The following is a 25,188-nucleotide window of genomic DNA, read 5'->3' as shown; positions in this document are numbered from 1 at the left end:
GAACCACATCCTCAGCCCTTTTATGGCTTTAATATTTTTCACATAGTGTCTCAAGTTTTTACCTGGGGCCAGCCTTAGATCATGGTCCTCTTAAGCCTCCTGCATAGCTGGGGTAACAGGCATGTGCCACCATGTCCTGCTTGTTTGTAAAGATTTAGACTTGATTACTTTGTGCTGGGGCTGGTCTCAAAATTCTCCCAGTCTCTGCTTTCTGAGTAGCAAGTATTACAGGTGTATACTACCTCTCCTGGCCCTTGCAATCTTTGCAGGTGAACTAGCCTAAGTACTAGTAAGTGCAACTGGAAGAAGAGGAGTGCATGGGATAAATAAGAGGAAGCACATCATAAAATTCAATGCATGTTCTACAAAATTAAGAAAATTGAGGGGAGGGCTGGGGTGATGGGGGAGAATTATGAGAGTGACATTGATCAAGATACATTGTATTCTCTTTTTTTTTTTGCCCATCCTAGGGCTTAAACTCAGGGCCTGAGCACTGCCCCTGGCTTCTTTTTGCTCAAGGCTAGCACTCTATCACTTGAGCCACAACACCACTTCCAGCCTTTTCTGTGTATGTGGTACTGAGGAATCGAACCCAGGGCTTCATGCATGCTAGGCAAGTACTCCCTAAGCCACATTCCCAGCCCACGAATATTTAAATTTTGTTTTATCAATATATCTTAAATCCAAGAAGGTAGAACACTAAGAATTAAGAAACTAAGCAGATTTGAGAATTGGTGTCTAGTCTGTCTAGGACTGTTTAGAACTTTCTGTGCTGTTGAAAATGTACTTTAGCAACACTGCCCACATGTAGTGAGACATCTGAGGAACTGATCTTTTTTTTTTTTTATACAAAAACAACTTAAGAAAAAAGCCCTTTGTTTCCATATCTTTGGAGTTTGTTTCAGTATGTATCTTTTTTTATATACATATGAAAAGGCTGTTGAGTACTACACTTTTGTGATTTTCTCCTAAGACTATTTTCTTTTGGTCTCACTGTGTATGAGTATCTAGAATTTTGTGTATTTTGACATGTCTCATTGTGTTTTAGATCTAACTTCCTCATATCAAGGAGGACATGCCCTGTTTGTCTCTCTGATCTTGGCTTACCTCACTTAACAGGATTTGTTCTAGGAACTGAACTTTTAAAATCTTAATTGAATAGCCACATATCACTAATACTGAGCAGTACAGCTTCTAGCCTTTTAAAAGTGATGTAAAAGATGGATGTGACCTGTGCAGAGTACTGCTCTCCATTCCCAAATGAGGGGCAGAATACTGGTAGTTGATAGGCTTCATTTTAGGAGGCAATTGTGGCATCTACATTATGTTTGTTATTTATGGCAAAGCAAAGGAATCAGGATGTCAGGCATGGGGGAATATATTTTATACATCTTGAAAGAGAGAAATTACTGTGAATGGGTATTAATCAACAAGATCAAACAGCAGGAAAGGGAGTTAGACCTCTGCCAAGAGAAACTGGAGAAAAGAGGACATAAGAGGTTGGTTTGGGTTTTAGTATTGAGTGGAAGACAGTGGATAAGCAAGGAAGAAAGAGAATCAAGTGACCTCGAGGCATAGCTACAGATCCTCAACAAATACTAAATACCCAGGTTAAGAATGAAAGATGCTGTCCCTACCCACCCAGGGCTGACATTGTACTGCAGGAGTAGAAGAGAGGAGCTAGTATAAAGTACTTGTGTTAGGCATGATGTCTAGAGTATTTCAGAGAAGTACTGTTATGAGATATGGGACTTACAGTCGGGTAAGAGGTTAGGAAATGGCCTAAGTAGTACTACGGGAACTGAAGTTCAAGCTGCAATGCAGATACAGGGTAGAGGAGGGCTGTGTCAGGTGCTGGTTTCTTTTTTCTTTCTTTTTTTTTTTTTTTTTTTGCCAGTCCTAGGCCTAGAACTCAGGGCCTGAGCACTGTCCCTGGCTTTTTGCTCAAGGCTAAGCACTCTGCCACTTGAGCCACAGCGCCACTTCCGGCTTTTTCTATGTGTGGTGCTGAGGAATCGAACCCAGGGCTTCATGTATGTGAGGCAAGCACTTTACCGCTAGGCCATATTCCCAGCCCTGGTTTCTTTAGTAATGGATTTTCTTTAAATCCACCATTGGAGAGAGTATAGGAGGCAGGAGGTGCACTTGAAATCCCACTGCTCTGAGGGAGGCTGAGGCAGGGGGATTACTCGAGTCTTGTTCAGGGATAGCCTCAGCAACTTACTGAAAACCTGTTTTCCTTCCTAAAGGAAGGAATCGTCTTTTGGTCTAGTAGAGTCATAATTCAATTACTCCCTTACACACACTTGATTAGAACAGGATTTCATAAAGTAAGGGTCTTCCATATGCTAGGCAAGCACCCTATCACTGAACTACCTCCCCTTTTCCTATTTTATCATCTGTTCTAAAAATGCCAGTTGCATTGTAGGATTGATTTGAAGAACACTGGAAGCAGTGTGACGCAGTAAAAGGGGGAAAAGAAGTTGGAGTAATAACGGGACGCTGTGGGCTGACCTTTAGCACCTTTAGTCATCTTGTGGAGAGCCAGCCAGCATCTTGTGTCCTCCTAGTTGATCTTCGGGGTGCAGGGGTCATCTCTGAGGAAAACCTTAAGCTGTGGTATTGTGAAAATGGACATGAGACTCTAGTTTTAAGGAAGCGGCTTGTGTTTGTTCTAGGCCCACATGCAATGAAAATAGCTCCTTGTGTGCTGGGTTTCCTCATGAGCTTTTTCCTTTGAATACTACTGTTAAAGCCCATGTTAGCCTTCCTCAAAATCCATTTTACAAGTTGAGATTATTTTCAACAGGGGTTGCTTTCTTTTATTCCAAAGTGTGTGTGCTTTTTTTTTTTTTTTTTTTTTGGTCTGTCATGGGGCTTGGACTTGGCCTGGGCACCCTGAGCACTTTTGCTTAAGGCTATCACTCTACCACTTTGAGCCACAGCTCCATTTCTGGTTAATTGGAAATAAGAGACTCATGGACTTTTACGCCCAGGTTGGCTTTGAATCTCAGTTCTCAGATCTCAACCTCCTGAGTAGCTAGAATTATAGGTATGAGCCACCAGCCCCTGGCAGTTCTTGTCTATTAAGGAAATTACTTATCTTTGAACTGAAACATTATTATAATTGGTGTATGAAACCCAGGACCTCGCTCATGTTAGCAAGTATTCACTCACTGAGCTATACCCGCAGCCCCATTGTTATTATTTTAGTAGCACATTTAAATGAAATTTACTTTATCACTTAGACAAATGATGCTTTCCATTTTTTCTTGTTCCTTTCGACCTCTATCTTTGGTAAGGCTTAATGAAGTTATGATTGCTGTATGGTATATCAGGGTGGTTTGTCATGTCTCTCGTCCTCACTTCTCAATAGGGTCTTCATATATATAGCTCAGGCCAACCTCAGTCTCAAGATCCTTCCACCTCAGCCTTCCCAGTAGCTCAGCTTATACACCACTATGTATATAAGGATTAGAGGGGCGGGTAATTTAAAATTTTTTTTTTATAGTATTGAGGTATGAACTTGGTCTTGTGCTTGCTAGAAAGTCACTGTACTGCTGAGCCATGACTCTAGCCCTATGCAGGCTCTTTAATTTTTTTCTTCATCCCCTTGGTATTGGAGTTTGAATACATGATCTTGGACTTGCTTGGCTTGCTCTCTTGCTTGACTGGTATTCTTCCAGTGGTCACTTGAGTCGCATTTACAGCTTGGCTTTCTGCTGCTTATTTTGGTGGTTCTGTCTCAAGATTTTTCTGCTAGGGCTAGTTGTGAATCAAGATTTTTGAGGTACCCTCTTGAGTTGCTAGGATTATAGGCATTAGTTACTGGCATCCAGCTCTTATACAATTTTTGATTTAAGATTTTTTTTTTACTTTGAGCTTTCATATACATCTAGTAAGGTTTCAGATAACCCTGCAAATGTATTCTAGTAAGAGCATTTATCATCACTTGTTAATAACTTTCATCTCATTGTATTAAAGTGCTGTAATGTTTTTAAGTATATGTTACTAAATATTTTGTTTACTTTCTGATATTAAAACTTTAATATGCTGCATATATTTGTCCATATATTTTAATTTTTAAGCTCTTTTAGCTGAGTGCCTGCACTCTTAGCTACTTGGGAGCCTGAGAAGAAACAGCAGGATCAAAGTGGGAGGTCAGCCTAGAATCTGTCTTGACTCATAGCTTATTATACCAGTATCCTCAGATAACTGGGAGGCTGAAATTAAGAAAATCAAACTTCTAGGCCAGTCTGGGCAGAAAAGCCCACCAGACTTTCACAGTGGAGAGAAGCTACATGCAGAGGTGCTAATCTGTTGTCCAGGAAATGGTGGAAAGAAGCCTAATATTGGTGGGTTATAGTAACAGTGTGTGCCTTGTCAATAAGTAAGACCCCATCCAAAGCAATCAGTGCAAAACAGCATTTAGAAGTGTGGCTCAACAGTCGAGTACTTGCCTAACAAAGGTGATACCCCTAAGTTCAAACCCTACTACTGAAAAAATACCCTCCCCCCACACACCATGTTTGAGATTAAACCCCAGGGCTTCATGTATGCCAGCAAGTACTCTACCACTGACTTGCACTGCAGACTCAAGTTTTATAAATTCTTACTAGAATTTACACATTAACTATATGCGCATTGCTAAATTTCCTTCTAAAGGAGTGGTCTAGTTATATGAATGTACCTGTTACCTTATATGATATATTTTTTTAATATTCTCTAGTTTTGTCTGTCTCCCCCGCCCCCACCCCAGTCATGGGGGGTAATTCAAGGCCTGGGCACAGTCCCTGAGCTCTTTGACTCAAGGTTAGCACTCTTCTGTCACTTGAGCCATGTCTCTACTTCTGGTTGGTTAATTGGACATACCCTCACAGACTTCCCTGCCCAGGATGGCTTTGACTTGTGATCCTTAGATCTTAGCCTCCTGAGTGGCTAGGATTACAAGTATGAGCTACCAGCGCCTAGTTCTATGTTTAAAAAAAAAAATTGGGGGGGTTGTTATTGACAAATATATTTCCTTATTTCATTATACTGCTTACATTTTCATGTACTTTTTCTCCTTTTTTTTGCCTCCTAGTTATTAGCTGTTTAAGATTGGGATTCTTTATGTTTTTTCTGATATTGATAGAAAATATCTTAGTTTTTCAGAAATGTATACTCTCTCTACTTTTGAGATACTGTTTGCTTTAAAAGTTACATTTAGCCTTATGACCTTCCTTGCTTAATAGATTTTTACATTTTGATTTCTATTCTGTCATTTTATACTTGTCCTTAACTAATTGCTTTAGCGCAAAATATGACCTTATACTCGATGAGCATGCAGAAGACCCAAAATCAAGTCACTCACATACAAGTAAAAAACACAAGAAAAAAACCCGCCACTGCTCTGAAGAAAAAGAAGATGAGGATTACATGCCAATCAGAAATACTAACCAGGTACTTTTAATATCTGTGTCTAGGTGTCCCTTTGTAAATTATGTCTTAAAGGTACTACAGAGGAGAGAAGGGATAGGTCTGAGAAGTCAGTGGTAAGTCTAAAATGTAGAATGGCTTAATAGAGTTAGGCTTTAATTTTCAAAACTGCGTATCATAAGCTATAAAAAAAGACTTTTTTCAAAGTAACTTAATGTATCATTGTGAAGCACCTGTGGGTACCTGTTTATTTCATCCCAAACTGGAACATAGTCCTCCGTTGCAGTCTGGGTTTTATGTGCAGCACTTAGAACCTTGTAGCTTCTGTGGTCTGTAAGCCCTTTATACACTTTGTATTGAATATATGAAATGAATGTAGCACTAATAAGTAATGCAATCATCCCAAAGTTCTGAATGTCATATTTTCTAAAACAATAATGATAAAAATTTCTCAGAGTAAATTGATTTTAAAGAGAAGAAATTATTTTCTCTCACCCTTGCTTCTTCCCTTCCTCCCTTGATTGGGGCTTGTGCTCTGAACCAGCAGTTTCTCTCATAGTCTACCATTTGAGCCACACCACTTGTCCAGCAATGCTGGTTAATTGCAGATGGAATTTCTAGAACTTTTTTTTTTTTTTTTTTTTGCCAGTCCTGGGGCTTGAACTCAAGGCCTGGACACTGTCCCTGAGTTTCATTTGCTCAAGGCCAGCACTCTACCACTTGAGCCACAGTATCACTTCCAGCTTTTCCCATGTATGTGGTACTGAGGAATTGAACCCAGGGCTTCATGCATGCTAGCAAGCAGTCTACCACTAAGCCACTGCATTTCTAGAACTTTTCTGCCTGGGCTAACTTCAAATCGTGTTCCTCGGGTCTCAGCCTCCTGAATATCTGGGATTACAGGTGTGATCCTGGCATGCAGAAATAATGTCTAACTTGTGTTTTGACTCTGTTAAATAAAAAGCAAATTATAAGACTGTTGAGATACAGAGATAGTATACTAAGGAAAAACTTTGCTGCCTGGAAGCTTAGATTTACATTTTTATACTGGGGGCCATTGATGTGACTTGACATGTTATTTAGCTTTATGAGCCACACTTTTCTCCTTTGTGAAATAAGATAATACTTCATAGCCATGCTGTTTGATTAAATGAAAAAAAAGGTGTTTGCAAACATCTTCTACAACTGGCCATTCTTTTTGGGTTTTTTTTGGGGGGGGCCAGTCCTGGGCCTTGGACTCAGGGCCTGAGCACTGCCCCTGGCTTCTTCCCGCTCAAGGCTAGCACTCTGCCACCTGAGCCACAGCGCCCCTTCTGGCCGTTTTCCATATATGTGGTGCTGGGGAATCGAACCGAGAGCTTCATGTGTAGGAGGCAGGCACTCTTGCCACTAGGCCATATTCCCAGCCCTCTTTTTGGTTTTTTGAAATAGGTTCTCTCTGTGAGGCACAGGCTGGCATTGGATTTGAGCCCTTTCTGCGTTAGCCTCCTGAATAGCAGGCCGCACCAGCCCACTCACTTGCCTTATTTTGATCACCGTGTCCCTTGCTATTACAGTCAAAGTACAGTTTTAAAGTCACTTGTAAGAGTTTCTCCTGTGGTTATGCCACTAACTAGGGTCACATTTCAGTTGGTTTGTTTAATATTTTTTTTGTTACTGTTAAAGGATTGCTTAGAATGTTTTTTACTTGGTGTTTTAAAAACTGTAAAATAAAAATATTTTAAGACAAAAGTAAAATGAAGCCAGGCACAGAGGTGTGTGCAGGTCCTTCCAGCACTCGGGATGGTGAGGCAGGGAGAGTGAGTGTGTGAGGCTAGGCTGAGCTAAGTAGTCTTAAAAAGCAACATCTACAAAGTGATGCATAGATGCATGTAGCTTCTACCTATCCTCTCCTTTTAATCTTTCTTCTGTAGGTAACTATTTATATCTTTTTATGGTTTGTCTATTAAAAATTATTTCAGTAAAAATATATGCCATATATATCATATATTTAACATATATATGATAATATTCTTAGTTCCTTCTTTCAAAGTAGCATACATTTCTGCCTTGGTGTGGTCTAGCAGAGGAATAATTTCTCTTCCTTTCAAGACTTGCTAGCTATTTAAAGATTGCCATCTTTCTGGTCTTGCCCCAGTTTTTTTTAAGTTGTACCCTTAGTCTTTCCTTCAAATACCCCTCCCATGAGTCAGTTACAATAAAATCAATAATGCCATCTTTTTGTCCTTAAAAGATGAGCTGAATTCTTTGATCTCTATTTCACAACAGAAAATGAAAAAGATTAGGAATAGGATTAAGGAAATAAACCCAATGCAAATACATCCAAGTAAGAATAGCAATAACACAGAGGCTGAGCTAGGCAATCATTACTTATTAACTGTGTAAAATACAGGCCTGTAGCTTAGTCGGGTGTACTAGTGTAGGAGTTTCTCCTCTCTCCTTATTTCTATAGTATGTTTAGTTCACGTCACTGTGGTGTTTTATCATGCTCCTGTAAGTATTTTTCCTAAAAACCCGTAGTTGCCCATGTGCCTTTGCCTGTAGCTGTCCTCCTGCACTTGCACCTGGAGTCTTCGGTGAGTCCAGGCCTGAGATAAACATTGCTGTATTTGAGACAATCAGAACTCTACAAAATTCATAGTATTCCTCCGCCCTTTCATGAATCTTTTGACCCTGCGACTTGATGACTTAAAAGTTGACGGTAGCAAAATCCTCTGTTGGTGTGAAGTAAGAAGTACTATGTTTTGGAGGAAGGTCATTAGCATTTTTACAGGAATTTTAAGAAAATTGGTAACTGGTAAAATTACTAAATTTTGAACTATAGTTTCCTGTTTCTCCTGTCTATTAAAGTAAATATTTTTATTTTGTACTTTGATGTAATAACATAGCTACATTAATTTTCCTTTTATTTCAGTCTCAAAGACATAGTAGTTAAGGGAAATTTCTAGTACTAGCTAAATTTCAGGTATAGGTCATATTTTCCTATTTGTTGGGATTTTACCGGGTGAGTCCAGTTTCCTAAGGCTGTTTTAACCTATTTCTTTAAATTGTTTTTCTCTTGAAAGCCTTACAATTCAATTTGAAAGCCTGTGTTTCAATTTCCCACCTCATGTCTTAATTGCAAATGTGATTTCTGTGTGGCTGAGGGTCGGGTCTCCCTGAGGTTACTGGTCACCTGCCTGAGAGTTAGTCCTTCTGGGTATCAGCTCTCCACTGGGCTTTTCCCTTTTCCTGCTGTGTGTAGAATTTGGCGCACTATTCTTGCTGTCATTTTTGTGATTTAATGTTCTTTCAGTGCTTAGATTTAATGATTTTTGTTTTTGTTTTTCTGTTTCATTTAATTGAATCTTTTATTTAATCCTAGAGGCCTGAGCAAAGATCACTTTTAGTTAGACTTTTTACACCTGCTTTACAGCAAGTCATTTGCTGGGTTAATTGCTTTTGAATGTGTGTGTGTGTGTGTGTGTGTGTGTGTGTGTCTACCCTTTTAGTTACATGCTATTTTAATCACCTTGTCTTATGTCCTAAGTGTATAAAATATAAAGTCCATAATAGAAAAGACCTTATTGATTTTATTCGTCTTAGATAAGATTCAGTCAGATGTTAGCATTGTGTGTGTGTGTGTGTGTGCACACGCATGTGTGTGTCTGTGTGGGTGTGCGCGCGCCCTCATGCACATGCGCACGTGCACCGGTGCTGGGACTTGAATTGAGGGCCTGGACTTGTCTCTGAGCTCCTTTTGCTCAGGCCTAGAACTCTACCACTTGAGCCACAGCTCCCCTTCTGGCTTTTTAAAAATTTTTTAATAGTTTATTGGAGATAAAGTCTCATGGACTTTCCTGCCCCCACTGGCCTCAAACTGCAATCCTTAGGTCTCAGCCTCCTGAGTAGCTAGGATTATAGGCAAGAGCACCTGGCCTTCTTTCATTACTTATTACACCTGTTCTACCCCTCCCCTGGCTTCCAATTTTGTGCATCAAGTTACTGACTAGTTAAATAATAATCTTAAACTGGGCAGATCTTAAGTCTTGGCCTTGTTTCTGGAATGAGGGCAGTGTACTACTGAAGCTCTTAGCACTGTGTTAGCATGTACTGTATTAGCAGGTCAACCCTGACTGGATTTATCCAGCTACCTTTTCTCCTGTTATATACATAGGGCTACAGCTTCCTTGCTTTTCAAGTATTATGTAACAATGCTTCCATTCACCTTCTTGCAGCCAGCCCCAATCCCGCTCATCCTTTGAGTGCATTGCAAATGCCACTTCCTCTAGGAAGCCTGCCCTGATCAATCTAACCTCCAAAGTACTTTTTAACCTAACAAAGGACCATTTGAACCCAGGTACGCTTACTTTCAAAGTTTGTGTAACTTCTAAAATTACTTTGCATGGAATACTTGGAAAGTTTCAGTCCTTTTCAGATTTTCAGCTTCCTTGATTTTTTACAGCAGTGAGTAAATACATATGGTTTCTACCCACTCTGTGCTGGGAATAGAAACCAGGCCTTAGGCAAGGGCTCTACCACTGAGCTACGTCCTCAGCCCCGTAACCCCCTGCCCCCCCCCCCCCCACACACACACTGGGCCTGAATGCAGGATCTTGTGCTTTCCTCAGTTTTTCCGCTTATAGTTAACACTTTGAGCTTCACCATTTGAGCCTATCTCCAGAGCCCTTTTTCTTTAGTTTGTTTTTCAGACTGAGTCTCCACACTTTGGACTGCTCAGGCCCCAGAACATGATACTCATACCTTTAACCTCCTGCCTAGCTGGGCTTGCAGGCATGAACCAGTCCCAGCTTATTTGTTGAGACAGGATCTTACTGCCTTTTTGCCCAGCCCAGTTTTTAAATCATCCAACTCTTTCTGCCTTCCAAGTAGCTGTGATTACAGGTATGAGCCATTGTGCCTGCCCTATTTTGTATTTTAGTTTATGAGATTTGTGACACTACTAATATTTAAATTTGAAGCTTGGCATAGGGCACTTATCTATAATCATAGCACTTAGGAGGCTGAGACAGGAGGATCATGAACTCAAGACCAGCTTTGGTTACATAAGGAGACCTTTGCTGATGGTGACTTTGATAGGTTTTATTAAGCAACAAGGCCCCTAAAGTGATGGTTTTAGTGGTCCACATGTAACTCTGCATGTCTTTGGCAGGATATCTACAGGGAAATGGGGTTTGGTCACTATGAAGAAGAAGAAGCCTGTTGGGAGAAACAAAAGAGTGAGAAGAGAGACCGGCCTCAGAAGCGAAGTCGTAGCCGCTCTCGAGAGAGGGATGGCCATTACAGCCACAAAACCAAGCACCAAGCAGATCCGTATGAGAGAGAAAGAAGCAAGAAGAGAGAACGAAGCAGAAGTCCAAAGAAATCCAAAGACAAAGAAAAATCTAAGTACAGATGAAAGGTGAAGAGTTTACTCTTGCCTAACTTAAGAAACTGGAGCCATGTCAACATTTATGTCAAAGCAGTTAAAAACTCTGCTTCTTGTTTTGTTTCATATTAGGATTGTTAATATCGGGCTCTATAAGATAACAACAGTTTTTTTTGTGTATCCTTTTTTTATACTAATTTTGTTGTTACGCAAAAGCGGCGGAATTCATTTTCAGTGTCTTTTACTCTTGTTTTTTTTACATGCCATATTTCATACTACAAAATTTATAAACATGTATATATAGTATAAAGAACAATAAATAAAAATATGTGTACCCACTAGTCATTTTAAGAAATAGAATATCACCTATATTTTAGAAGTCTTCTCCACTTTCTCAAGTAATTATTATTCTGAATTTTATGTTTTCCATGATCTTGTTCTAGTTTCACAACGTATGTATGTATCCCAAAATGGGATGGTAATTTTGTATGTGTTTGAATTTTATATAAATGGTGTGTGTTTTACTCCTAAGACTTTGTTTTTTCACTTTAACATCTTTAGGAGTCATTTATTTTTATTGCTATGAAGTACTGCACGGTTTTGTTGGTGGACATGCTTTTTGGTTGTTTTTGCTATTGGAGACTGCTGCTCTGCATCTCCTCTGTCTGGGAGTGATTGCCTGGACCTGTGGTTTAAGTTTTTTTGATCTTACATCCTAGAGTGGTTATATCCGTTGTCATGGTTCATGGTGGATCTTTGTCACATCTCCAACACTTGTCAGTTGTGGACTTGAGTAGTTTTACCAGTTTTGCAGATTGGTGCTGGTTTGGGTTTTCTGGTCTTTTTGATATAGGGTCTCACTGTGTTGAAGCCCAGGCTGGCCTCAGACTGGGGGTCCCCCTGCCTCTGCCTCCATAGTGTTGGAATTAGAGTCGCGATGTTCTCCTTGTCACTGGAGGTAAGCAGTCGGATTGCAATGTGCTTAATGTCGTTTTTTTCATTGTAGGTTTACGGTTTTCATCAAGTCTGGAATCTTGTTTATTGGCATTATTCTTTCGGTGATGTTGTCCTGTCCTCCACTCTGTGCCCTGCCCTCCTGGTGCTCCACTTCCTTGTGTGTTCGCTGTTGGAAGCTGTCTCAGCACACTGATGCGGTTTGCTCTGTTAACTTTTCACTTTTCTCCTGTGTTTCGTGTTTGTAGTTTCCATTGCTATTGCCTTTCTTCTGAAGTGACTAATCTTTTCATACCACCCAGTGCATATATTTAGTCTTGACCTGTTTGGGCCTTTTTCTCTTTTCTGTGTCTGTCCTTAACAAACTTCAACTTTTCTTTTTTTCTTGGGAGAGGGGAAGGGGAACATCTGTAGCACACAGATCTGCCATCTCTATCATGTGTGATCTGCTTCTATTGATTGATTCTTACCTTGTTCCCACCCCCATATTGGATTGTAATTTCTACATTTTGGAATTACTTAATGGGAGTTTGAAGTTCCCTCTAGGCTGTATTTCCTATAAACAAGAAGTTAGGTCTGTATTTTTTTAAATTAGACTTGGGTTATACATTTGAGGTAGAAAATGATTTTTTCCCTTCTTGTTTGTTTGCGAGGGTCTTGCCCCGTAGTCTCAGCTGGCTGGGAATTTGAAGTTCTCTTGCCTTGCTGTCCTGCAAGCTGGAACAACAGTTATGTGCCACCACTTCCTCCGTTCTGTGCTTTGGTGATCTGTTTAAGAATCCTGTTGGGGTAGGGGTATTACTCAGTGGCCAAGTGTTTGCCTAGCAGGCACACAATCCTGGATGTGATACCAAGCATCAAAATCTGGGCTGAAGTAATGAAGAGAGTCTATAGTCTAAAAAATTATATAGCCTTATAGATTTGCATTTAAATCTTCCGTCCATACTGAATGTTATGTGTGTTTGTATATGGCATCATAACTGTGTCCAAATTTACTTTCTTTTTTTAAACATATGTCCAAAGTCCATTATTGAGAGGTTAGTCCAGTCCCTGTTCATCTGCATTTCCACTTAATGTATGTGAGGGGCTTTTTGTGTGTGTTTGTTTTTGTGCTGCTCCTGGGGCTTAAACACAGGACCTGGGCATTGTCCCTTAGCTTTGTTGCTCAAGGTTACTGTTCTGCCACTTGAGCCACAGCTTCACTTCTGCCTTTCTGGTGGTTAGTTTTGAAATAAGAGTCTCAGAGAGTCTCCTGCCCAGGCTGGCTTTGAACCTACTAGACTCCTCAGATGTCAGTTTCTTGAGTAGCTAGGGTTATAAGCATGAGCCACTGATACCCAGCCGTATGTGAGTTTTTGTATATGTGTGAGTTTTATTTGGGCTGTTGGTTTTATTGGCTTACAGTCTGTTACAGGGTCAATACCAATGCATATATTTCTATGGCATATGGAAAACTTTATATTTAAACAAGTCCTTTCATCTGTTTCTTTGTTAGGAAAGGTTTGGTTCTTTGTTCCTTGCAGCTTTGGAGATACATTTCCCAAAGAATTCTGTTGGGACTTCAGTTGTATTAGTATTGAAACAGTAAGGGGAAAAAAGTTTTTGTAGTACTGAATCTTCTCATTCATTACCATATCTCTCCAGTGAGTTCTTAGAATTTTCCTAATAAAGCTTCTGAATATTCTTTGTTGGATTTATTTCTAGTTTCTTTTCTTTTAAAAAAAACACGTTATAAATGGCATCTTAAAAACAAAATTTTTGGTATACTGACTTAAGAAATAGTTTTGATTACTGCTCTCTTTTTTTGGGGGGGAGGGCAATATTGGGATTGGAACTTACAACCTTTGTTTGAGTGACTCCTCTAGCTCGGATCACTGGCTCTTTGTATTTAGCCATTTGCTAAGCTTTTATATTTCCATTTTGTAGGATTTTGGGATTGTTTAGGTGGGTAATAGTCACATTTGCAATTAAATCTTTTTTTCTTTCCTAATTATTTACAGAGTTAACTATATATAATAAACCTGCCTTATTTGTAGAATCTTGATCAAGCACAGTGAAAAAAATCAAGAGAAAATTTAAAGACAAAGTTTTTAAGTTCCCATGCATGCATATTGCAGCCCTCAGCCCTGTATTGCAGTCGCTTGTGTTACATCAGTGTGATATGCTTCATGGCTGCTTGCCCGTAACTTGTGAAAACAAACCTTCCCAGAAAGCCAGTGGTAACCCCAGAGCAAGATGGGTATGTGTTTCAGTGTAGTGATAGAGTGAACATTTAAGACTGACCGGAAGCCAGCATTTGTCTTTAGTAGAACGTGGGCTGCCTAGGGGAAAATGAGTTAGGCATCCAAGTCCAGCACTGAATTCCCTGCCTCCTGAGCACACACCGTATTCCTCCAAGGTGTCCTTGGAGCCACATACCGTGTGTCTGCCATATACCTGTTTGTGATAGCATCCACCGGCCAGTTTCCAGTATCGCTTTGAATAGAAAAGTGACTATAATTTCTAGTACAGTGATGCAAATGGTCTACATTTTTTCTCTTTGCTGTTACTCTTACCTGATTTTGGATGTCCAGATTATACAGTAAACTGGGGAATGCTTTCAACCATCCTTTTTCTTGTATGTTGAGAGAGAAAAAAATATAAGGCAACTTTTCTTTAAAAGGTGGGTAGAGGGCTGACATGTAGCTCAGAAAAGTACTTGCCTAGCAAGTATGAACATCTGGTTTCAATACTTGGTACCATTAAAAAAAAATGGGTAGAACTTGCCTATAAAATCATCTCTTTTGAGGGGAATTGGTACTGAGGTTTGAACTCAGAGCCCTGAGTAGTACTCTACGACTTGAGCCATACCCTCAGCCCTTTTTGTTTTCATTTAGGATCTTGTGTTTTATTAGAGCAAGCCTTGAACTATGAGCTTCCTGTATCTACTGCATATCTGGGATGTATTTTGTTTTGGTTGACTGTGGGGCTTGAACTTAGGGTCTTGGTACACCGTTGCTGAGCTCTTTAGCTCAAGTTTAGCACTCTCCCACTTTGAGCCACAGTTTTCTGGTAGTTAATTGGAGATGAGAGTCTCATGGACTTCTTGCCTGGGCTGGCTTTGAATCGTGGTCCTCATATTAGGATTACAGATGTGAGCCACCAGTACCCAGCTTGGGATGTATTTTGTGTGTGAAAAAAATTGCTGTTGATTAGATTTCAGTAATTATGGAATTACTAATTTTTCTATTTCTTTGGTATGAGTCATTTTGATTAATACATTTTTCTGGGAATTTTTCATTTTCATGGAAGTTTTTAATTTATTGACGAATGCTCATATTTTATCTGGTAGATGTCTACTTTCCTTTTATTTTTACATTGTTGATGAATATAGTGCTGTAATGTACCACATAAGCAGCCTATAACTAGATTGGCTTTTTTCCCCTATTTTTACTATCTTTCATTAGTTGTATAAGGGGGGAGTTTTATTGCAACATTTCAGTACATGCATGTAATATATCCCAATCAACCTCATGCTCTGTTTCCTTTATCCTCGCTCCTTTCCTCAACCATATTCACCCTCATTCACGATTTCCATTCCCTCCTCCCTTCTCTCACCCCACAACAGTGGCTGTTTTACTTTCCCATCATTCTTTATGGCCTAGTGGCAAGAGTGTTTGCCTCGTATACATGAAGCCCTAGGTTCGATTCCTTAGCACCACATATGTAGAAAAGGCCAGAAGTGGTGCTGTGGCTCAAGTTGGTAGACTGCTAGCCTTGAGCAAAAAGAAGCCAGGGACAGTGCTCAGGCCCTGGAGTTTGAGCCCCAGGACTGGCAAAAAAAAACCCCAACAACAACAAAACCTTTCCCGTCATTCAATAGGAACAATAGAGAGGCTGAGCTTGGGAGGATCATGGTTCCAAACCTTGAGTTCAGACCTCAGTATTATAAGGAGATTATTTTACATAAGAAGCCATTAACATGAATATAGAATCGCCTATATAGAAGATTCTAGACAGTGTAAAAAAGGAATGAACAAGAGGAATATTGATTGCATGTGGCAGGGAACAATGAGAAGAAATAAACTTGTGTTTAATAGAACCAGATGGGGAAATCAAAGTGGTAAAAAAAAAATTCGGAACCTAGAATTTCAAGGAAAAATGGTTCATAACAGGAAGTTACAGGAAACTTGCTTTAAAAGGCATGTGTGTAGCAGCTTGAGGTACATTAATCAAAAGAGCCATTTTAACAAAGGGATGACTTTAATAGCATTCATCAGAGAGCCCTGATTAGAGGCTGTGCAGTGTTGGCTTTGTGTACTACTGTGTGTACCTAGGAGCCCAGGTTTCTGATTCCTTCAGTTTTGCGTCTCTAGATTTTCGGTTCACTCTTTTCCTGCTTTAGACTGAGCTCAGAGCCTCTGGCATATGCACACATTCTACGCTGAGCCTCACTCCCAGCCCCTGGTCACCTCTCACCAGACTGCAACGATGGTTCCTGCTCACTTGCTAGAACTGGAGGGGAAAGAAAGGGTATACTGTAGACAGTGATCTCTCTCTCTCTCTCTCGCTCTCTCTCTCGCTCTCTCACTATATATGTATTTATATACAACTATATGTATATATAGTTATAAAATATATACATATTTATAGTTTTATATATAGTTTTATTTTGGCCAGATTCTGGTGTCTTCTGTCTATAATCCTAACTACTCAGGAGGATAAGATCTGGGGGTCATGCTTTGAAGCTAGTTTAGACAGAAAAGTCTGAAAGACTCTATTTCTAATTAACCAGCAAAAATGCCCCCTGGAGACATGGCTCAAGTGGTGGTAGAGCACCAGCCTGAGTGAAAAGGCCATGCCAGGATTTGAGCCCTGAGTTGAAGCCCCAATAATGGCATTTTTGAGCCCAAATTTACTCAGTTGTAACTTCACTATAAAGTTTAATCTTTCTTACCAGTTGACTTTTCAAAGACTTTTGTCAGAACTCTAATATATATATATATATATATATATATATATATATATTTGTGGTATTAGGCCGTGGACTCAGGGACTCACGTTTCTAGTAGGCTCTTCACTGCTTGAGCCATACCTCCAGCCCCTAATTCTTTATAAACAGAGAGAAACCTTGCATAGGTTTTAGTTTGTTTGTTTTGTTTTTTGCCAGTCCTGGGCCTTGGACTCAGGGCCTGAGCACTGCCCCTGGCCTCTTTTTGCTCAAGGCTAGCACTCTACCACTTGAGCCACAGCGCCACTTCTGGCCGTTTTCTATATATGTGGTGCTTGGGAATCGAACCTAGGGCTTCATGTATACGAGGCAAGCACTCTTGCCACTAGGCCATATTCCCAGCCCCTTGCATAGGTTTTAGGTTCAGCAATCCTACTCAGAAATTTTTTTTAGTACATTGTTTTTTAGTTACTGGCAGGTATTTTTTTGTGTTTTTCCACTCATAAAAACAATCTCAAGTTTGACATTTCTTCCCCATCTAGGTTGAGTCACCAAGAGTGCATAAGAGAGTAAAACCGAAATGACGGAAGCCTTACCTTTCAGTGGCTGTTGCTATGAAACCTTGTTTTGATGGGAAAATTTGAGAAGCTTTTGCTTCCTGTTATTAAATGAGAATGTGGAGATCCCCTTCATTTTCACAACTGTCTCTCTTCAAACGATTGGTTCCTCTTGCTGATGGTACCATCTTCCGTCTTACCTTGTTACCCACATGGACTACTGATGCGGGCCCTTCCCCACCTTCATCTTGTATTTCACCTCTTCTCCCATTCGTTGTCACTGATGGTCCGATGGTCCAAGTCTGCATGATACTTGGTGTGCTGTTATTTACTTTGCGGGGGACACTGGGGAGTCTTCAAGAAAGACTGCATCTCTCTGTGCAAACACACCAGTGGGGGAGTTTGGATAAGAAGAGAAGTTAGGAAAGTGCAGCTGCTTTGCTGCAACTCTGGAACAAGACCACAGTGAACTCCGCTTCCTACACAAAGGACAGTTGTATTTCACTGTCTCCTTGGTCCGGTGGAGAGAGCTTGGGATTTGAGTCCAGCAGGTGCCTGACGGTCTTGCAATGATAGGCAGGATGCGCCAAGCACTTGTAATACCGGCTACTCAGGAGGCTGAGATCTGAGGATTGCGGTTCAAAGTCAGCCCAGGCAGGAAAGTCCATGAGACTCTTACCTCAAATTAACCCACCAAAAACAAACAAAACCAATATGGAGCTGTAGCTGTAGGTGATAAACTGCCAGCGTTGAGCAAAAAAGCTAAGGGACAGTGTCCGGGCCCTGAATTCAAGCCCCAGTACCAGCGCATGTGCTGGTACACACACACACACACACACACACATACACACACACACGCGCGATTGCAGTGATAGTCCATTTAAAGCCCAGGACTGAGGAGAAGAGGACCTAAAGTGGGGGAGGGTGTGGGGAGGGGGAGGGCACTGGTTATAAGTGAGAAGGTGTTGGATTTGTCAGCCCGGAGAACAATTGCGTGTATTTCGAAGGAAGGAAGGAAGGGATGGACACAGGGCAGTTGAGGAAGGTGCCTTGGGAGTTGTATGCAGGATCCTCACCAAATTCCTCAGAAGGTGCTGAATGTGGTTCAGTATCAATTTTGTATGGAACCCAAATCCCGATTTACACTGAAGTAGGCTTCTCGGAGCATGTGACAAGAGGAGAAGAGCTGAGCTGTGCACATCTGCTATCCAAGTTGAAGCAACAGTAAAGATTTTGAGAAGTTATGTGGTCCACACTCACTTGTCCTCATAGAAAACAGCAAATATCTGCTGAGAACACTCTGAGAACAAACCCCAAACATTCTCTCTGGAGGCCTAAGGATGAAACCTTCCTTGCTGCCTCCTAGCTTCTGGTGTGTTCCTTGGCTTACCACTCTCTCACTCATACTTGTTTTCACATGACCTCCGTTCTGTGTGTCCATCCAAATGTCCCTCTCATAAAGACACCAGCCATCGGGTTTAGGGTCAACCTTAACCCAGTACAACTGCATCTCCCCTTGGTTACATTACGAAGATCCAGTTACCTTCATGGTTGCGGAAGGTTAGGATTGGAACCTATTTTTGGCATGGGAGGGGGTTGCACAATTCAGCCCACTGTAACAGGCAAAATGCAGGCAGAGATCAAGCAAAGCTTCTGCAGCAGTTGGTCAGAAGTCAGCAAAGGTGAACTAGGGATGTAGCTCTGTAGTGGAGCACTTGATTAAGAATGCTTACCCTGGAGAATCATTGCTTCCTTCCCATTGGTTGATGAGAAAGGCCGGGGATTAGGACCCTTCAGGGGACTGTCCATTTTCCCAAGCTTCTGGCTTCCTGAGGGTTTGTGATTGAAAGTAGCTGTGTTCTAAAACCATATTGAAACAGCTAGTGTGGGACAACAATAATTCAACTTAGGTAAAAATGCTGCTTTTAGTATGTTTGGAACAGTCTGTATGTATCCCAAGCTGACAGAAAACTCACGATCCTGCCCTCTGCCTCCTAATGGCTGGAATTATAGGCATAAATCACCACACTGGATCAGTGAAGATGATTAAAAAAAAAAAAAAGACTTCTAAGTCTTTCCTGAGCTCAGTTCTTTCTCCATATCACAGGACTATCCTTTCGCCAATCACAGGACTATTCATGTCAGGTTTCCTTGTGCCTCTCAGTCGATGCCTAAATTTCATTTACTCTGGAACGCCCTAGAAATATTGAATTCATTCACCCTTTAAGGATTTCTTTTTTTTTTTGGCCAGTCCTAGGCTGTGAAGTCAGGGCCTGAGCACTGTCCCTGGCTTCTTTTTTGCTCAAGGCTAGCACTCTGCCACTTGAGCCACAGCGCCACTTCTGGCCATTTTCTGTATATGTGGTGCTGAGGAATCAAACCCAGGGCCTCATGTATACTCTTGCCACTAGGCCATATTCCCAGCCCCCCCTTTAAGGATTTCTTAAACAAGAAAATTATTAAGGAGAAATCAATTCTTTTGATTACACAAAAGTAAAGTATCTTTAGGACCCCAAGCATTAGTAACAAACGTAAATTTAGGATGCTAGGTTGTGAGCTTGTACTAAAGTTATGGCATGGACAAAATGATAAAGACTTAGTATAAAGATTATATAAAAACAAATCCAGATCAAAAAGTGAAAGGCCACCCAACAGGAAAATGGGCAGTGGAAGGAAAAGAGAAGAGTAGGGAAATTGCCCCAGCCACGGGGAAAGGTCCTGCAGCCAGGGAGATGAAAGTGACAGTGGTTGTGAGATCCATTCTTACACTTCAGAGTGCACAATGGCCCACTAGACAAAGGGGGGTTGCCGCCGCCACTGGCGGATGCAGCGGGGGCCCTGTAGGGGGCGCTGAGCCTAGGCACGTCTTCCTTCCACTGTGAATAACTGGTGCTTTGCCCTTGGCCCTTAGGCCGGGCAGAGGTGCTATTGACCCTGAACATAAACCTGGCTTCTTAAGATTCCTTGCCCGCTCTCATCTTTTATGAAGTACACAGCCTGAAGGAGGCTGGCAGTCTCTTCAGAGGATTTCTTTGGTTCCTGTGCTACACTAAAAAAAACAAAAACCAAAATGTCCCTCACTCATCTCAGGTTTGCAAGACATCAGCCGTGGAGCCCATTGGCCACAGGCTTCTGTAAGTCTGTGGCTTAATATGAAGCACCAGGGCTCCTGGATGAGGCTGGCTGGCTTCCTTGTGGAAATGCCCACCTAAGGGGAGGTATAAGGTCATACTGTTTTCAGGGGGCTGCCAGAGACAAATGGGCCTAAGGGGACCCCTGCTTGTGTCTTCCCTGGGACCAGAACTGAAGACTAATGTAATATGATGCGACTACTCAACAGCCGAACTTCCGTATCTCCCCAAATTTAGTATCAGAAAAAAAAAAATTTCTCTTGAAAACCATAGCTTTGAGAAAGCTATTGTTAGCTATAAGGAATTTGTTGTTTAATTCGTTGTTGCGGGGGGGTGGGGCTTGATCATTTACTAATTAGTCTCCGTATATCAACCTGAGACCTTATAATCACTTATCAAAGGATAATCATGTTATCCTGCATTGTGAGAACAATTGTCCTTGGGGACACTTTGGCTCGTGACTTTTCTTTGCGGGCGTGATAGGGGCGTGAACACAGGACCTTGAGCTTGCCTGCTGGGATCATTTGAAGGATCCCCTCCGCCCGCCTCTGGGACATTTTGATGTAACCTATCACACAGATACTGTAGGTAGCACACGCATGTCAGCTCTCCCCGGGGTCTGCACGGGGAGGGTGGTGATGGTGCGAGCTCCATGGCCGTCCAGCTGTGGAGCCCGGGCGTCCTTCCCAGCTGCGAGCAGGTGCCTTTGTCTGGGGCTCGCCTGGCACTCCTCAGGGTGCCACGCTGCCCTTCCCAGGGGGGTTCGCGGGGCATGTGCTTGCTGAACTTTGGTTCCGTGACTCACCGTCCCGGTTGCCTCCTGTCCCCAGCCGATTGCTTACTTCCTTTTATTTTTAACTCAAAGCCCAACTACCTTTACGGCCAAACGTGCCTCTGTGTGCAGGAAGTGGCTTCTCACAGGAGTGTGGCCGGGCTGGCTGGCCTCCCCTAGCCTCTCCCGACTCCCTGCCTCCTCACGCGCACCCCCCGGGGGCCCAGGCCCTGGCTGGCAGGACAGGACGCCCACCCCAAGCCGGCCGGGGAAGCCTGCCTGGTGAGTACTCAGTCCATGGGGCTGGACTGTGGACTTTGGCCGTGGGGTGGGGGGCGGGCAGGCTGGACGGCAGTCCTGGAGGGAGTGTTTTCCAGGACTTCCCAAACCTGGAACTATTTGAAGAGCTCCAACTACATAAACAAGGCAAGCATCTTTCCTCTTTCTGTTAGGTGTCCACTGCATTGGATTTTGGCTTTTTAGCCAGGATTTTGTTGAGGAGGGGGAGCGGAGCTGCTCTGTTTAAGCCACACCTCTGGCTAGTGTCTTAGAATCCATTTTACGCTGTCTCTGTGCTCACCAGAGTGACTGCAGGTCTCCACGTCTGGTGAGGTCTCCTTTCCTGGCTTCAGTGCAGTTGGGGAACGGTTGGCAGGGGCCCCACCCCCATCCTCCTCTGACGGGCTCCACCACGCTGAGTAGAAGGATGGAGAAAGTGAGCTCCATCTTAGTCTGATTGTGGTAAAGATAGTTGTGAGCAATTCCCTGCTGTCATAAAACACCCCAGCCCTGACCCCCAAACCCTAGATGGTGGACCTTTCTCAAGACCAGATGATGCCATCTTGGAGTGCCGACACATGGGTGGTTATGAGTAGTAGGTCAATGTAGAGTCATTGTGGGATATACATGATCCACAGTGTAAATATTTTGTGACCCCCCCCCCCCCCAGTCAGCCAAAGTGACCCACAGCGTGAAGAAAAGACCAGGGGACATGTGGGAGAAGAAAACAAAAGGCCATGTTCTCAACAGCGATTGTCACAGTAGCCACGAGGTAGAAACAACCCAAGTGCCCATTGATAAATGAATGGATAATGTGTGGGTTATATACCCAATGGAATGTTATTCAGCCTTGAATAAAAGGAACTTCTAACACATACTACACCATAGGTGAACCTTGAGGACATTATGCCAAGTAAATAAACATTGACTAAAGGATGGAAGCTATATGATTCCACTCACATATGGTATGATAGACACTATGCCCCACCTTTGCAACCCTGGATAGTCAGGAAGCTGAGATCTGAGGGCTATAGCTCAAAGCCAGTCTGGGCAGAAATGTCCACAAGACTCTCCTCTCCAATTAACCGGCAGAAGTGGACCTGTGACTTAAGTGGTAGGAATGCCAGCCAGCCCTGAGTGACAAAGCCGGTGGGAGAGCCTGCGGACCTGAGCTCAGCCCGTCTGTGTATGCACCCACACCAGAGAATTCCTCGAGACTGTAGAAAGGTGTTTCCAGAACCTGGGATGGGGTGGGGGTGGCTACTCATTGGTATAGACTTTCATAGGTCTACATCAGATGTGAATGTACTTAACACGGTGGCACTGAACATGGAAAGGGATTAAAACTCAAACTCTGTTATTGTTCTATAGTTTACCACAATTTTTTAAAGCCAATCTCATAGACTGAAATCTTTGTCTCTAGGGCTTTCCATTTAACTGAAAAACCAAAAAGAAAGCAGACAGGACGGCTCGTCTCAGGGGGGTCGGGCGATGTGAAGGGAACTTCCGATTGACCCTTGCTCCCCGTGGGGGTCCGCTGTGGGGGTTTCTGTGGAGTGGGCCCCTGGCACCCACAGCAGCCCTGGGGGCCGGGCCGGGCCGGGGCCGGGGACAGGCCTGTGAAGCCCACCACTAGGAGGCGCCCTCGGGCCCAGGCCCCAGGCAGTGTGGTTCTTGGGGCCTCTTCTGTTGCACAGCCGAGCCACCCTGGGTAAGTCATGTAAACCTTTCTTGCCCTCACTTTACTCACAGATGACGCAGCATGAGGAACGAGGGGCCTGTTTGCATTTGGGGGGGGGGGGTGGCTAGATTCCCAGAGGCAATGTCACAGGAAGCGCCTGGTCTCTGTGCACGCCTGCTGGTGGACCCACTGCCCGGCTCCTGCTCTCTGCTTCTTCCCCCTCTCGCCCCGTCCTTTACTTTCTTCCTTCCTCAGGGGGGGTCTTGCAGTTGGAGCGTTCTAGACTTTTGGCCTGGGGTCTTCAACCTGGGTTGGCTGATTCTAGAAGAACCCATCTGATGGGATTCCCTTGTCTAACCCTCTTCTTTCCCTTCTTGGGTGGTGGTGGTGGTGGTGGTATGTACGTGTGTGTGTGTGTGTGTGTGTGTGTGTGTGCGCGCCCATGGGCTGGTCCTGGGGCTTGAACTCAGGGCCTGGGTGCACTTCTTTTCGCTCAAGTCTTGTGCGCAGCTCCACTTCCAGCGCTCTCGGTAGTTTAGTGGAGATCGAGTCCCCTGGCCTTGTGTCCGCTCCCCGAGTAGCCGGATGACAGGTGTGAGCCACTGGCGCCGGCCTTGGGTCTCCGGCTTTGAACTCTACCAGAAAGTCTTCCCATGGGACCGAGTTGGGGTGCTGACCGTCCCGTGAGCTCACGAGGCCTCTTTGCAGATTTTATTACTAATCTTCGCTGTTTGTGACTTCCAGTCAAGATTGAGGAAGAACACTGAGATGAAGCTGTGTAGACTTTCAGGTTTTAAAAATAGAAAAGCAAAGCAAGCAGCTGGGGTGTCGCTGCGCAAAAGCCATTCCATTCGGCTGAGGTTTGGCACCCCGGGGTGCAGGAAGGCTCCGGATAACAGCCCCTTCACCCTGTTCTTTATTAGGAGAAATTTGTTCTAAAAGAAAGCAAAATTGATTTTACTCATTCATTGAAGGCTCTGGGGTTTGAATTCAGGGCTTTGCTCTTGCTCCACCTCACTCCCCCAATCCTTTTTTACTTGAGTTACTTTTCAGATCTGGTCTCCTACGTTTTCCCCCAGCCCTGACTTTACAGGGCGAACACCTGACCTGTTTATTGAGGGATTGTCCTAACTTTTCTGTCCAGGCTAGCCTTAAACTGCAATCCTCTTGATTTTGAGCAGCTAGGATCATAGGCAGGAGCCACCATGCCCGGCTCAAAGTTGATTTTAAAGTTCTAAAGGAGAAAAAAAAAAAAGATTCGGAACTAGAAAAAACGCTGCTCATTTGGTATGGAAACAGCCCCCTCTGTACAAAACAGCTGTCCCGTGCCCCGCGTGACGTTTGGAAGAAGGAGAAATACGCCTGTTTCTGTCACACCCAAACGCAGAGTGCCAAAATGAGCACGGACTCATCACCGCACAGCTGCTCGCGTGTGACCTGAGAGAGGCCACCAGGTGTTTCTTGACTTTTCCACTTCTGGAAGAACAAGAGGCTGCTTCTATTCTGAGCCACTCCAAGTGACAAGTTACTTGGGGGGACCTGTTAATGATCAGACTCCACCACTTGCTGAGCTGTCATCTTTATCTCTTCTCTGTGCCTCAGTTTCCTCCCTCATGAAAGGAGAACCCTTGTCTCTACTCTTTCCTCCCACCAGGAGTAACAGGAAGTTGAAGCAAGGAAATTTGTGTGAAAGTGATATGCAAACCACAAAGTTCACCAAATATACTTTCACATTCCCCAAATCTGTTACTGTCTTTCATCTTCTTTTTTCTTCCTTTCCTTTCTTTCCTTCTTTCTTTTTTGCCCATCCTAGGGCTTGAACTCAGGGCCTGAGCACTGTCCCTGAGCTTCTTTTGCTCAAGGCTACACTCTACCACCTGAGCCACAGTGCCAATTCCAGCTTCTTTTTTTTTTTTTTTTTTCTGGTTATGTGGTGCTGAGGAATCGAACCAAGGGCTTCATGCATGCAAGGCAAGCATTCTACCACTGAGCCACATTCCCAGCCCGCTCTCCCTTTCTTCCAGACTGAAATAAGCAGTAGCCACATGAATGAGTGGGGAGCTGTGCTGGTGGTAGTGCTCACCATCACTGTGCCAAG

The 25,188-nt window shown here is 43.0% G+C and overlaps 1 protein-coding gene across 2 annotated transcripts in view; it reads left to right on the top strand.

Annotated features, from left to right (window-relative positions):
- The window catches only part of Ppil4 (peptidylprolyl isomerase like 4), a 31,559-nt gene extending 13,725 nt beyond the window's left edge, over nt 1–17,834 (top strand). Inside the window, exons 12-14 of one of the 2 annotated variants that reach the window (XM_048354269.1) lie at nt 5,295–5,442; nt 10,571–10,819; nt 17,213–17,834. In XM_048354269.1, the coding sequence (XP_048210226.1) occupies nt 5,295–5,442; nt 10,571–10,816 (394 nt within the window). In that variant the 3' untranslated portion in view covers nt 10,817–10,819; nt 17,213–17,834. Of the gene's footprint in view, nt 1–5,294; nt 5,443–10,570; nt 11,316–17,212 lie in introns of those variants that run through there. The other variant, XM_048354268.1, reaches the window with a different exon arrangement.
- The last annotated feature ends 7,354 nt before the right edge of the window (nt 17,835–25,188 follow it).

Source organism: Perognathus longimembris, chromosome 9 (genome assembly GCF_023159225.1).
Source record: "Perognathus longimembris pacificus isolate PPM17 chromosome 9, ASM2315922v1, whole genome shotgun sequence".
Taxonomy (NCBI): domain Eukaryota; kingdom Metazoa; phylum Chordata; class Mammalia; order Rodentia; family Heteromyidae; genus Perognathus; species Perognathus longimembris.
The sequence above is the reverse complement of the archived record's forward strand: the minus strand, read 5'-3'. Positions and strand labels throughout refer to the sequence as shown.